Source organism: Pholis gunnellus (genome assembly GCF_910591455.1).
Source record: "Pholis gunnellus genome assembly, chromosome: 5".
NCBI lineage: Eukaryota > Metazoa > Chordata > Actinopteri > Perciformes > Pholidae > Pholis > Pholis gunnellus.
In genome coordinates, this window is record NC_136531.1 from 9,639,526 (window position 1) to 9,655,183 (window position 15,658).

Consider the following 15,658-nt stretch of genomic DNA (forward strand, 5'->3'; position numbering starts at 1 on the left):
TCCAAAGGACTAAACCATTTGGGGTTACAGCCAAATGCAGTTGACTTCCTGAAATCTCTGATGGTTCTTTGGAAAAACCTCATGATGACGACAAGACTGGTGAGTTTGCTGGTGAGTTAGTTCATCAGAATTCCACTCAACAAGCTTTTAGTGGAGAGCTTTTTAGAAATTACGCCATGATTTTCCCGAGACTCACTGAAATGAAACCACTGGATTCATGTGCTGTGAGTCGGGTTTCTACTTGCTGAGATACCCTGGGTACCTAAAGATAAGTGCAAGACCGTACGCCCACGGAGGGAAACATTCATGGATTCAGCTCAGTCAACTTTGAACTTGGACATCTGGTGGACAGCCAGATGTGGGCACAAACACAGACCCTAGACAACCCTGACATTACAAATAGAAAACAGGTTGGAACCACAGAAAGGGTCGCCAAAACGTTTCCTCATCAGTGTCCTACCACCTACAGTCCCAGGCTCTTCTTCTGGACCTTGTGTTCCTCTGTTTTCCTGATCTTGTAGGTATTTATTAGCTAATGTATATGGCATTGATGGTGTTGCCCCAAGAAGAAATACCACGCTGGTAAATATTAGTAAAAGAGAAATCCTCCTCCTGCTGCCTTGATGTCTCCCCTACAGGCTGAAAAACGTTTTTAACCACATGGCATCACATACTGCAAATAGTCAACACTTATCTAGTTCTCTTCTCTCCGGCTGTTTCCCACAGGCCCTGAAAACTGCAGTTATTAAGCCGCTCTTAATAAAGAATAATCTAGAGTCTAGACAACTCACTAATGAAAAATTACAGACCTTATTTTTAAGTTATATAATTGAAAACAGCCTAACACCTTCTTGAGCCTAAAGAATTGTTTAGATGTTTGTTAAGGACATCTACTTAAACACAGATAGTGGAAAAGTATCAGATTTGTTATAATTGGATCTCGGTGCTGCATTTGGCAATATATTACCTGAATGACTGGAAAACTGGGTAGGACTTATGGTTTGAATCTTATTTGAAGAACACTTGTGTGGAATTGTTTTGTTGAAAGAAATTTAAACTTAAAGATTCTGCAAACGGTAAAAGAGCTTGAAGCTCCTGTGTTACTTGCAGATATTTAAATGAGGTGGTATGTAAACATTTAGTGTTTCTGCACCTCGTCGGTCAAGATTTGTAGCTCGCAGTCTGAAAATTACATTTTTATTTGTTCTCTCTACTTTGTTTTGCCCACTGTGTAACTGGAGCAAAGGCAACATTTATACTTTGCCACATGGATAATAAAGTCAGACGCAAAAAATGGCAAATTGCACTCGGCTGCAAAACTTTATGGGCATATGTGCGCTGTAATATCATTAGCACAATATACATGTTATTCTTACATACAGCTTATTTTTTGTCATCCCAATAACTTAAACAAACATTAACAAGTTTGTTTAAAGATCAAACACTCACGTTATAGTGAAACAATGACGATAGAAAGGCACGGCGTTAATAAGTTTAAGACTTCATAGCTGGCATAAACGTATTATAGCTGGGTAATGAAATTACACAATCATTGTGTTGCAGAACAGCTGCTGATCAAACTTTTGACTGCTGGTGGTATGATTTGATATTTTTAGAATATATGTGTTCAAGAAAGAATTGTTTGGCTTGGTTCACTCATTCTGGAGGTGATATTCTTGTTATGTTTCTGATGCAATGTAAGCCATATGTTCGCTCACATAAAAAAAAGCATAGTAAGCAGGTGCTGCACCAAAAACAAGACATAGAGATACGCAGCAAAAGATAATCATCTTCAGACGTCTGATGCAATGGCTCACCCCTCCTGCCTTATGGTCTCATTTGCCAGCACTTCATGACTCAGACGTTATTGCACACCAGGCGACAATACTGTCTCATATTAGAGTGGATTTACACATTTGCCTCTTTAGTTAAAATAAGTCGGTGGTGCAAAATTAATTTGGTGTTCTCATTCCCAACTTGTCAAATCCTCGTCGCGCCCCTCAGCATCTGACACTGACGCATAGGGCGCCCTTGAGTGTCTGTATGAGACGGACCAGGCTTTCAAGTAACTCCAATGTGAACCCATCAGCGTCATTATTAGACATTATCCGATGCTCCGTGTGTGATGACGTTGTATAAAGACCAGAAACAGGGAGGGTGGATGGATCAAACAAACACAGGAGTTTCATCCAAGAGACTGCTGTTAGTGTCCCGTGTGAAACAAACTGCGAGTTGTTTGTGTTCACGACTTTACATTTCCCTCTCACTTTAGAAACAGCTGTTTGTGTTGTTTGTTGTGTTCACAGCATTACGTTTAATTTTAACTTCACAAACACTTGATCTTGTCCCATAAGTGTTTTAAGTTTCATCTTTACTTTAGAAACGTAGAAACTTTAACCCAAACCATGATAGGGTTGTTTTTTTCACAACATTAACCAAATATTGCAACCGTAGTGGAGCGTTATAGTTTGAGGCTTTGGGCTACACAGTGCGTTAGAATTTGTCGCCAAGGGTCCTGACAAAGTGTCGGTATTTGAGTTGGGAATGAGAGCGGGTTGGTTGTCCGATATTGTGCCAACTCGCAGACTACTTGGAAGGATGGAAGCTGCCTCGAGATATTTAATTACCAAATGTTTCACATTTTCCGGCAGTTGTGCTCAGCTGTTTATTTCATTAACATCCTAAATGCAGCTTGAGCAGAAATATAAGATTTGACATTGCAGACCAACATGGATAGTAGATTTGTACCTGAACAGAATTTGTGTATTTCAGAGAGTCGTGAAAGTCCTCTACAATCCAGAACACCATATATTGAGTTTAATAATTCTTCACTCCTCATTTCTTTTACCCACACATCTAGTTTTCATGCAGAAATTATTATTATTATTTGTCCAAGCACACAAAAAATGGTCCAAAGAATCCAGTAACATTGGGAACCGCTGCCTCAAACTGTAACAGTGTCAGTGTTAAAATTGCAACATCGGGCATGGTACATTTCTCCAGGTCTAATAATCATCTTCCCCGAGAACACATTCCAGTTATATAATGGGCCCTCTCATCAGTTTTATATCAAGAGCAGATTGCAGAGGTCGGTCCTCAAAAGTTTTGGATAGATCTTGAACCTTCTGTCATATTTCAGGGCTTACTGTGTCCACTGCACTTGATGGATTCATGCCTTTGACATTTGCAGGCATTACGGTCTACGGTTAAGTCAACATTAGTAAGCCATTAAAGCGTTTTCTGTTGCTTTAACCTGTTGCGTTCAGCGTCGAGTCTATTATTAGGTAGTGGGCTAATGTTTTTCCCGCTGTGCCCGGAGATAATCGAGCGCATTAGTCTGCGGCCTCTGGAGCACCTGTGAGCCTTAACGGACTTAACTTTCACTCCTCTGTCCGCCTCTTTTTCTACCAACTGAATAAATGAAACTGAACTGAAATGAGCACAGATCTTAAAACTATTAAAACATTTACAGACCCATGTTTATGATTTTAATTAGTTAAGCTCATCAAAAGGATCATCTGGTTATCACACGGTTGGTGTGATAGGATATACAGCTTTGATGATGTGCACGTGTAATCAGTGCATGTCCACGGCATTTTACATAAGTTCCCCACAGTCACCTTCACAGTGTACCATCGCTCCGTTATTATCTCTCCCTTTATCAGTACCAGCGCTCTGGAAAGCTGTGCTATTACTGACAACACCACTGTTTATGTAAGATCTCCTCAGGTCACCCCTATACATGTTGAGGTATCTGTACGCCAAATGACGAGGTGCTCAGATTTACTGTCCAGTATTTTGTACTCGTTTGGCTTAGAATATGGGCAGAATCCATAAGAAACCGGTGGGAGAAATAACATCCTCTGTAGCAAAACAAATGGAAACCGAATCACTGACAATTGTACTTTGGCTCTTAAGAGTTCTGATAAGAAAAGTCCTCGACTGTAATAGAAGAGAAAAAGAAGAGTTGCCAAACTGCAAAAATGTTACTGTTTTATGTTGCCTTATATCTTTATATATATATCTATATCTATTTATATGTAGTTAGATATAGGCACACCGAAATAGGACAACTATTGCTCATTACTGCAGATAACATGCCATGTGAAAGATGAAGCCAGAGATCAGCATGAAGAGTATTGACCATATACTCTACTGTAAGACTTAGAGGGGTAGTCATAGAAGCCGGCCACTTAGCTCTCAGAGGACCTACTTATGCTGCGAACACAGCTGAAGTTAACACTCGCTCATGCACAGTAGATGCCTCGATCACCTAGGGCCAGAACCAGAGCCTGGGGGCGATTTTCAGCGTTGCTCAGTGACCTGTTATGACCACCTGTTTCCGTAGCTCTTACTCTTCTTCCCCTCTTGTTTTTCTTTCAGTAACCACCTCTCTCCTGTCCACTTCAGACCAGAGGTTGGAAAGTAAGTTCACTTTATTGCTGTTGCCACAGTTTATTTAAAGATCATTTCTTAAGTTTCACTTATTAGGAAACTGTTATTAAAGTCCATGATGTTTTTTTCTTCAGTTTTCTGGACAGGACGATTCGTTCGGCGGTGGAGCAGCACCTCTTCGATGGAAACCCTTTAGGGGATCAAAGTTCAGAGGACTGTGAGTTAACCCCACGTCCACCACCTCCGAGGTCGACGCCATCTGCCCGACAGAGACGTCGACACCAGAGAGAGCAACAGGAGGAGGCGCTGAGACACAAAGAAAGGAACAGGTACAAGGAGTCTGTTGTTGTCGTGACGTTGGTAGTTGAGGGTACCGGCATGAGATTGGTTTCGGTTTGTCTTTAGTTGCAACACTAAAGTACACTGCAAAAGTCTTGTTCAGTGAGAGTAATCCCACTTTTTTGTTATATAAATCAAAAGTTATTCTTTCTTCATTCTAGTGCAGAATTACTTTTCTTATTTCAAGATACAAACACTAGAATTATTTTTTATTTTAGATAGTATTTATATTGGAAGCACATATAATAAAAGAACATGTTTTCCTTCATATTTGCTTTTTATTACCCATCCAATGAAAACCCCATTCAACCCACCCGTCACCCGCTGAACCATTATATTAAACCACATTACGACAACAAGAAATAATAAAAAATGAAATTGGAAATAAATAGACAGACAGAAACGACTCAGATTCATGTTTTTTAATAATACTGTGCCGGTAAAGCACAGTAAGATGCCATTCGTTACTAAAGCCTGACCTCAGGTTCTCACTGCAGTGCCACTACTTCCAGTTGGTGTTTTTGGTGACAGTAAACACTCGTAAGGTTTCACTCTGTGCGGTAAGCTCGTCCACTGAGACACGGCACAGTCATAACAACTGGAGTCATCGCAGTCAGAAACTAATCCTTGTTGATGGAGATGTGCTAGAGTCTGAGAGTGAGACGTGGATTAGAGAAGTGCATGAGTCCAAAGACGGCAGAAAATGCCAAGAGCGTGGACAGTAAATAGAATTAGCGCAAACGCTAAACAGCACATGTAAATGAGTTATCAGGATGACCTTAGCATTTAGTTTCCTGAAGCATTTTTCACCCAATGTCAAGCTGATAAAGACGGACCAAAGTGTACAACAGAGAGAGTAAGATGGACAGCAGATCGCTCATTTCCTCACCGTCCTCTTCTCCGTCTGAGAGCAGAGCTTCGTCCGTCCGAGCTGACACCAACAAGGAGAACATCTCGTTGAGCAGTGGGAGCGGCTCGGGCAGCGTGGGGGAGGACGCAGGCAGCAGCGGCGCGGACTCACAGAGAGGCCAGAGTGGTCACGCCGAGCGAACCCCCAAACCCAAGAAGTGGAAACACAGCCCGACACTGGTGCAGCTCACAGATAACCAGGACGCCCACACAGTGAGTCATCTCGCCTTTTCTCCCCGTCTCTTCCTATCTGTGTGATTTGTCAGCATCTCGTGTTTTTTTGACAGCTTTCTGTCTCTGCTGTTTTAATCTTTTCTCTCACTGTGACTGGTCAGTCGGTGTAGGTCAGCTGATAACCTCAACAACGCATGTTTCTTATCATGGCTACTTTAGATTGTAGTGAATTCAAAAATTTCCGCCACCGATCTTCTCCCCTAATGCACCTGTGGTGCAGATTGGTTGCTAAATCAATCAGCTCAACCTCCCCGTCATCCTTATTTCTGACTCACTGCAAATAATTGTCAGTTGCAGTTAACAAGAATCACACTAAATGCGGACAGCGGCGAGTTGGAAGATGACAGGAAGCAAGATGCAGCTGCCTAATGGTTCCCTGCCATTCTCATTGTACAGCGGCTTGTAATATGCAGCATGCCACACTAATTGTAAACCACTTTTTCCAGAAGCAGTGCAAGTGTAAGGGCCACTTTCGAGTGCGCAATTAGCTGCCGCTTTTATCCTCTGAAGACGATGATCAGAGCAACCTGTCAACAGTTGTGGTGCCGGTACTCGACACCACAATGTTGAGTGCTCAGTATTTGTATCATGTAAAAGGGAAATGATTGAAATACAGTTAATCACTTTGTTTGTGAATGTTACTTTGATATTTTACTTGTTTTCTGAAGCCGCTGAACATTTCATTGTCTTCAGTTTCCATAGTTCCATAGGTAGAGAGAGAAAAATAGAAAAAATATTCTTTGGTTCCAGCGTCTCAAATGTGAAGATTTGATTATGTCATTTTAAATGAAATATCTTTGGGGTTTGGATTGTTGATCTGACCAAACAAGTTCTAATATTTTACTATTAAAACTATTTTGTAGAATAGAATCATCAGCAATAATCAGTAGACTAATCAATGATACACACGAGTACCTACATCGTCCAGGTTAAGAGCGCCAGTATGATCAGATGATAAAATACTTGGTCAGCTACCTCTCGCCTGCCAACCAAGATGCAGTGAGACGTACCCAACAGTTGTATCACAGAGTCTAATACGAGGAGTGTGTGACAGCGCGGCGAGGACATGGTGTGAACCATGTTGCTTCAGTAACACGATCCAGTCTCCACAGACTCTTCTTACACCGAAGCTGCATGAAAGCAAGACCGATTATTATTCACACTTGGCTCACGCTTAATTTAAAGTTCAGCACTCTCACTTACACTCAACTGAATCCCCAGCCCAACACTTTATGTAACAGAGCAGATGACTGTCGACGCTCTGGCACACTTATGTTCTATAGGTGATAGCTGGCACAATCCTGATTGGCCAGACGACCGCGGTGCTGAGTGGCTGATAGCAGAGGTTTGGTGTTAGCGAGTGTCTGCGTCTCTGTAATGTGAGCTTGTTATGTCAAGAGCCCCTGAGAGTAATTAGGAGCTCTGAAAGCGTCTTGGGTGTTCTTGCTGCTGCTGTTTATTGTACAGCAACACAGCATGATGGAATATATACAGCATTTGTTTTATGTGATCTTTTTGATAAGTTAATTAAAGTTTGTGTTGTGTAAAGCTACTTCAATACTTAATAGTTAACACATTTGATGGTTAAATTGTACCTTTCCACACTAGCCTCCAGCCTCTGTGTCTTTGGCTTTAGCATGTCTGTGGATGTCAGTGTCGATCGGTTGGTCCACCACTTTGGTCCAGACTGAAATATCTTAACTACAGGATGGAGCGCCATGACATTTGGGAAAGACATTCATGGTTTCCAGACGATTCATCGCTATGAATTGAGTTTTCCTCTAACTTTTAGGTTCATTTTTGTGGTTTTGAGGGAAACTCCTCAACAACTGTTGGATGTATTGACATGAAATCTGAAGCGAAGGGAAATTAAGTTAAGAATTGTATTTCAGTCTTCATGGTTCAGCATCCAAAAAGGTTCATTAAAGCAATCATGGTTCCTCGTTTATTATTTCGTATAATATGAGCAGGAATTCAAAGCGATCTTTACACATCAGTATAACAGCTTGTTCAGTACTTTGTAAGCCTCTGTTTTGAAAAGTGCTTTACAAATATAGATGAGTAGAAATTAAAGCTAAAAGCTATCATTGTTTTTCATTGGATATGCTTCTACAACTTAACATTGTCACATTTTGATGGGAAAACTGGTCATAAAATGTGTAGATAATCCACGTTTAATTCATGTTTGAATTGTGTCTTTTTCCAGTTCAAGGAATGTGTTGGTGAGAGACCAGCGAACCACATGGAGACATTTGAGTAAGCTCTTTAAAACCTTAACTTGATCCCTTTGAGAAATTGTATTAAAGTGAATCGTTTTTTTTCTCATCACTTTCTGCACCGGTTACCTGAATGTTTGTTTTACATTGATAAGCTACTGGCTGCCACTATCTTACGGGATCTGTTTGGCATACTGTGGTGTTTATAGCGTACACTTTATCTGATAAAGACAGGCAGCAAAGATATTCATATGTGTATGCATGAGATTTCTGACTGGAAGATAAACTATCTTGGGTTGCAGTGATCAGTCAAAGATTCTTTTGCTAAAGTGGTTTCTCTGTTGGATTTTTCAGGAATGACATTTCAAGAAAAGATGGCATTCCTTCTCCTCAATGGGTGAGTTGAAGTTCAAGCTTCCTTTCCTTTGAGCCTCCATTTGTCTGTCGTGTTATATAGTTTTTCAGTTCTGCTCCTTCCTCTTCCTACACGGTGGATCTGCTCCGGTGCATCCACCACTGGAGAAAAATAGAGTCCCAGATATTTGGGGAGACGTGTGTGAAAGAAAGGGAAAGGCTGGATATTGAATCTCAATACTTTTTTGGCACTGACTGAAATGTATCAGCAGCACCAAGTTTCAAAAACGTCCATGTTCAAATCAACTGATTTGTTGAACAGAAACTCATCTGCAGTTTCACAGAACATACAATTTCATTTTTGACAAAGGGACATTTAAGAGTTCTTGCAAAAAGGGATTTTCCCACCGTTATTCTTCCCCAAACATACAGTAGTTCCTCAGCCAGCTATTCAAAACACTGTGGAAAGTCTGTACCACTGGAAGTTTTGTGTAGCTGTCTGTGAGAGCACAAAGAAACGAGTCACCTTCTCCATCTGCTCATCTCCAGTTTCAGTCTGGACCAGCACCACTGAGCAGAATCTTGCAGCCGATACAAATATGGTGAATCCCTTTCCAAGCAGCCCAGATGGATTTTAGTAGCAGCTCAGGCTGCCGCTCTGCCACCAGCACCACACTTTGCCACTGAGCGGCCATCTGGAGCTGGCATGACGCCGGTCCAACAGCCTCTCAGCTGGTCTGGGGTTATCACACAGACATGGGTGTTACCATCAGGCCGTCGTTGTCTTCCTCTAAGCTGCACGTTAGTGAGAATAATTAATAGACTGATTCTGTGTGCAGCATGGTGACCTCTTCACCTGCGGCTCATTGAAAGAAATGTTTTCAATGACATACCCTTAGTGTACCCACCGTTAATTTGACTGTGTCTGTTATTTACTGCTTAACCAATTAGTAGATTGACAGAATGTTATTTAACAACTGTTTTGATAATAGTACAAATGTTTTGCATCTTCTCAAATGTGAGGATTTTCATGCAAATTCCATATTTAATTGAATATATTTGTGTTTTAAACTGTTAACAAAATAAGACGTCACCTTCAACTCATTGGACAATTTTTTTTCTCCAAATTTCCATGACATTTTTTGAACTGAACAATAAATCAACACTTGCAAAAATCACCAAAAAGATGGATAGATAATAAATTATGTATTCTGAGTTGTCAAAAAATATTTCAAACACTTCCTCTGTTTCATACCTCTGTTTCACAAGTTTTTTTTAAATTTCTGAAACACACAACACCTTAATCTCAGTGTGTTGTCGGGTTGCATGTCTTAGTTTGTCGGTCTGTGTCTTGTTGAAGCTTTAGTCCCTGTAAACACACCCACCTTCAGAACAGTTCTGAAGGTGTAGTTGGAGGAGACCACGGATTCTGTTTTGCAGCTGATATTGTCTTTTACTTGATGAGTTACTTTTTTGTGCTGCACAATGACTCACCTCAGAAAGTGCACATGTCTGAGTGCATGTGTTTTTAAAATGAGTGTGTGGAGAGTGCTCCACCACACGTAGATGTTGTGGGAGAGCAAAAAGAAAGCAAACCAATCAGACAGGAAGCTTGTCAGGCCAAATCATCCACATTGTGTATGTGGGTCCAAGGTTAGATGCTGTATCAGTAAAATGCCTTTAAATTCCTCTCTGTTTGTTTGTACACTGTGTGTAAGCCCCTCAAACACAGCTTGATCATTGTCATTGCTCCCCATACACACAGACACACACACACAGACACAGTAGCTCTGTCTATCTCACCCCTCCTTTGCACCAGCTGGACCTCTCGTGATGATGTAATCGTGGCTCCAGTGTGTGTCAGCGAACACAGCGGCTGATGTTCCTGGGGAACGTGCATCTGAATGCCATTTGAACACAGCGGGACCATGCCGACCTGTAACATCTGTGCTGCTGTTAATCCACAGTGTTACTCCTCAGAACATCATGAAGGGGGTTTACATTGTACTCTCTCTACACTGATGCCAGTGATTCAGAGATTGATTAATCAGTTAAAACAAGCTGGACCAATCAATCATCAACTCAAGTCATCAAGTCTTTTATCAAGCTACCTGTGTAAATTCACCCCCTCAATGCTCCCACTGCATAATTAGCTCTGATTATAATGCTAGTTACGGGGGGGAAACAATGTCAACACTAACACCAGCATTGATGTGTTTCACCACAGTACGGTCATATCATTTAGTTTGCAGCCTAAAAAAAAACATGTCCATCGTCATTTGCATATATCTTCTGTTTCAAAGTCTCACACTTTAAATGCGTGATGGTAGCAAGAAGCCACATAAAGTACATTAGTTAACAAGCAACGAGTTTAGAACCAACAAAGTTCTTCTTTGATCAAAAAATGTCCTGATTAATACAAGTTACTTGAGAACAGACCTGTATAAACCAGGATGTAATGACAAGTCTATACATATCTGTTAATCTGCATACGTAACGCTGTAATTCACTGATGTGGATTGTTCTTGATTCATTCAAAAATAAGGTGCCACTTGGCACAAAATAAATAACTTTAACACACCTGTGAAATCACTACTCGAGCACGAACGATCTTTATTGATCTTGAAAACAGTAGTTTCTCCAAAAAAAAACAGTAGTTGTTTTGTTTGTTAGACTGGTAATTTGTTTGTGTGCACACTGGGCCTAGAAGCTGATACGACTGAACATCATTGCTCTTCATGTTATTTCGAGGAAACAATGATGTGTGGATCTGTGATTAAAGGCGTCTTGAATGTTGATCGAGTGAGCCGGTGCAGTCTGTACTTATTCATGGGGGGCGCTGAGGGACGGTGACAGTGAGAGCTACTTAGGGGACATGTTTGCTATTGTTGTTCACAGTCTGCATGTTCTCTGGACACTAATGCCACTATAACGATTCTCATTGCATCAAAGTTATTGCTCCTGTTACAGACGAGATGTGAGAACACACACACACACACACACACACACACACACACACACACACACACACACACCTGAGACTAATTATGCTGCTGACCACTAATCTCACATGGAACTGCCAACAACAACAACAACTACGACTTAGTTTCGTGAACAAAAAAAACAACAAAAAAAAACAAGGGCTGCTGTGACCAGATTCAAGTGCACCCCTTCCAGTAAGCCGCTTGTCTGTGGCATTTGGTGAGGTCTGGCATCAGTGGGTCTGGATCTGTTCTTCCTAAAAATAGCTTGGTCCCACGCCCAGGCAGAGGAAATGGGACCCCCCACAGAGCTTAATGCTTAAGTCATCCATGGACACCTTCTTATCACCTGCTGAGTGGCTTTTATTTTACCATTGTACGCTAGTAGAATTTGATCACACTGCTTTGAGGTTACGTGGAGTTGGGGAAAGTTTGAGAGGGAAGGACGGAGAGGAGAAGAAAAGCTGGTGGGTGATGATGGGTGAGCAGAGGGAGGAAATAGAGGAAGTAATGAGGTGCTGAAGGAGGAAGCTTGTTTGTCTGCAGAGAGAGAGAGACGGATAGGGAGAGAGAGAGAAAAATCACCCTGTCAGGCTACGTGTGCTGGCTCACGAGCTGTTTGCGTTTTGTTTTTTTTGTCCTTCCTTCTCCTCCCTCCCCTCCCACCCCTCCCCTCTGCTCTTGCTGCTGTGAAACAAACAAGTCCAGAGCAGCGCTAGTGTGGGGAATACATGCACATGTCAGGGAGGAGAGAAAGCATGGAGGACAACTGTAGAGAGAATAAGAGAGGGAGGGGGAGAGAGAGGGAGGGGTGAGGGATGCCAATGGGGAGGAAGACGAGGCGGAGCCAAACCTTCCCTGCTCTCACACACACGCACACACACACACACACACACACACAGACACACACACACGCACACACAGTCAAAGACAGATGGGCGGATGTTTTCACCACAGAAGCAGCCAATCGGGAGCAGGGACCGGCCCCCTGTCTCAGGGCTGGGCCGGTCCGTGGGAGTGTGTGTGTGTCGCTCAACTTAAAGAGTGTTGTTCCACAGGCTGGTCACCCCGTCGTTGAGCGCTCTTTTTCTTTACCCCTTTTTCTCTCATGGTTGTGCAGACGTTCAGGATGAAGATCCAGGAGTCGCCCGTCACTTGTGACACGGGGAGGGTCGGCGGAGAGGTGCGAGGCTCGGACCCGGACCGCGAGAGCTGCGAGGACGTGCCTCGGCTGGACCTGACAGCGCTCACCGAGGAAAACAACTGGGGAGGTAATTGCTTTCGGGCCGTCCAGCTGTCGTTTACATGCGTAGATTGCTTCTCCTGCATGTGATACTTTACTTGTAAATAGGCTCAATGCTGTTTGCGATACACACCTTTTCACACAAACATGCCCGGACGACCCCCAGCTCTGCACATGGGTGTCTGGGTAGCAGCTGCACACCTTCTGCTGCCTCTCCTCCTCCTCCTCCTCCTCCTCCTGATGCCTCTCCTGCTTGATTTAATTGTAAAATATCCTCTTAAGTCCTCTAGCCTATATCTATATCTGGCGGAGAAACACACTGGAGACGTGCTTGTTTGCCTGGCTGGGAAGATAAGGCAGTGCTGCAGACAGTTTGTTGTTTTGTTGCTGTTGAATTAGACCACATGGGAATCTTGAATTCATCCTTCAAGAGCGAATATGAAGGTGTAGCTACGTTTAGAGCTCCTATTGTGTTTTTATTTAAAGAGGAAACAGTGTTTTTATTTTTTTTTATTTCTTTTTTATTTTTACCAGGATGTCTCAGTTACTTGGGAATTTCTTTCACTGAAATATTTCCAGACTCTGCTGCTGCTGTAATTTACAGTCAGAAATCAATCATTAAATGGGAGGTTGATTAGTAAACAGTGTGATAACAGTGTGCCAGATGACCGGCTGTAGAAACTTGGCTTGCATTCGAAAGATTTTACTTCCCCAAGTTGAGTTTTTCAGTTTAAATTTGACATTGTGCATGTTTGCTCTGTCACTCCAGGGAATTGTGATGGTGATTTTGGCATTCAATGGCAGCTTTTGTATGTATGTTATTACCGTGTTTATTTATGCAGAGGTGTTGGCGTTTGTGCAGAAAGGAAATCGTGCACGATTGCAGTGCACTGAGAATAATGATTGTTTTGCTAGGACGTTGCGACACAGCGGAGGTGGGTGGAGGTATCTGCGTTGAGCAGCCAAAGCCAAGCACTGTTCACTGGAATGATAGCCAACAGGTCCATTTCTTACAATGACATACAGTTAAAGGGCATGTTGGCACATGCTTTGACATCTCTCCGCTGCAAACGTTGGTCTTTACTCCCACGTACCAGCTCCACTGTTTCCTGTCTGAGGTGGCAGTCCGAGAAAAATGTATTCCATGCAATAAATCTCTCAACTTTAACAGCCTCATGCCTCGAGCTTGCATGTTTTCGTGGAGCTCTCTAGTGGCCAAATGTGATACGTGAAAAACAACAGAGGTCTGTGAGAGCTTGTTGTTGTTGCTGCTGTGCAGCACGAGCATGTCAAGTAATTCAATATTGTGCCTGAGCCAACTAACTGTTGAATCGGTACCGTACAAAGGTGTGGTGTTAGTTGGTTAAGCTCTCTTGAGTCTATGCACGGTGTCCCTCATTGTGCTTGCTTGGAATTAAAAATTAAATTAGCTTGAAGGAGGACGTAGCAGAGAGCAGCTTTGTGCAGTTTGTTCAGGGCATTTATAATCCAGATGGCTGTATTTTGCGCTGATATTATGAAGACATTTTGTAGTAGATCACTCGCCTGTTGTTTTTTTTAGTCTTGTCTTTTTGCCTCTTGTTGAATCTCCTTCCTGTACATTCTGTCCTGAATACATAGCTGAGTCTGTGGCAGCGAGGGTCCCACAGTGAGCCTGCATGATTGGCTGTGACAGGGTGTTCATACATACAGCTTCACCTTTAGGTGCATGAGTTCAGGTGCTGTGAAGCATGAGGGCGAGGAGGGCTTGCTATTTGCACCAACTGCAATTGTGTAAAATGTATTGTGCAAAGTGGAACTTGTGAGGTGTTTTTTTTCTTTCTGTGTTGCATGTTTGTTCTTCATGAAGGAGAACCAAAGAGGGATTTATGTTGTGGCAAAATGAGCCAGCCTGAATAAAGGGTTAATAAAGCTGTATAATGGTTCTGTTAAGGGATGTGTACTTACTGTACAAAACAATGCAATACAGTACAAATGGGCTTGCGGGTGGGTGAGTCCATTAGGCAGTGGTGTGAGGCCTTTGTCCCAGTACACTTTGTTCCAGCGCCTGTCATGGTGACCTGATATTTACCACTGCTCTGTCCTTGTCTGTCTGCCAGCGATGGCGGAAAGACATTAACGGGCATTTCAACAGGAAGAGACAACACTCTTTAGCTCATGTGTCTCGTTAATTAAGGTTTAGGGAGAGGCTTGTTATTTTGATTTCCCATATTTACTGCAGCAAGCAGGATGCATGCTGGTCCTTTCTTTGCTTTCATTCCTTCATCTTGTCCTTTACGTCTTCCCTCTTTTCTTCCTCTAGATTCTCCGTTCTTTAACACCCCTTTCCTTGATTTCCAAACCATTTTTCATCCAAGTTGTTGTGATGGTAAGTGTTACGTTACATCACCTCCAGAGAGAAAGAAAGAAAGACAAAGCTGTCTGAATGACCTTTTCCATGGCATGGCAATATGCTTGAATGATCTGGAACATTGTGGCGAGCATCTCACACACACACACACACACACACAGAGCAACCTTTAGTGAAATGGCAAACTGGCATGTTTTTTGTTTCATTAGTCTAGTTAATCCTGAACCATCAGCGAGCGGTTGATTTAAAGGATTAATTTCAAATGCCATGGAGCCTCAGTGGCCAGCTACACCGCTCTGCACTCTGAGCTAGATAATAGACCTCAAACGAAGACATTCGGTGCGATTTAGAGTTCCGCCTGCCGCTGTGAGCGAGCGCTAACATGCCAGAGAGTTGCTACTTTATAAACTGCACGTACCTAAAAGTACAGGAGGACCCGCGGGACCAGAGCTGGAATTTGAGCTAAGTTGCTTCTCGTACGGCCCAACTCACCCAAGCTAAGAAAAATAAATTATGTGCAGCTTTAGACTGTACATACATATTTTCTCGTGTGTTTTCTGACACTTTGAATGTTTACACCGATGGTTGGTGTCCCTCAGAGCTTGTTTTCTCTGCCTCCGTCTCTCCTCCCCGTGCA

The 15,658-nt window shown here is 42.5% G+C and overlaps 1 protein-coding gene across 1 annotated transcript in view; it reads left to right on the top strand.

The window, feature by feature from the left end:
* fam13a (family with sequence similarity 13 member A) overlaps positions 1-15,658 on the top strand; it is a 51,558-nt gene that overhangs the window by 27,296 nt on the left and 8,604 nt on the right. The window contains exons 10-16 of the mRNA XM_079159115.1: positions 4,384-4,425; positions 4,530-4,724; positions 5,649-5,856; positions 8,084-8,133; positions 8,448-8,490; positions 12,549-12,699; positions 14,974-15,039. Of these exons, the coding sequence (XP_079015241.1) occupies positions 4,384-4,425; positions 4,530-4,724; positions 5,649-5,856; positions 8,084-8,133; positions 8,448-8,490; positions 12,549-12,699; positions 14,974-15,039 (755 nt within the window). The remainder of the gene's footprint in view (positions 1-4,383; positions 4,426-4,529; positions 4,725-5,648; positions 5,857-8,083; positions 8,134-8,447; positions 8,491-12,548; positions 12,700-14,973; positions 15,040-15,658) is intronic.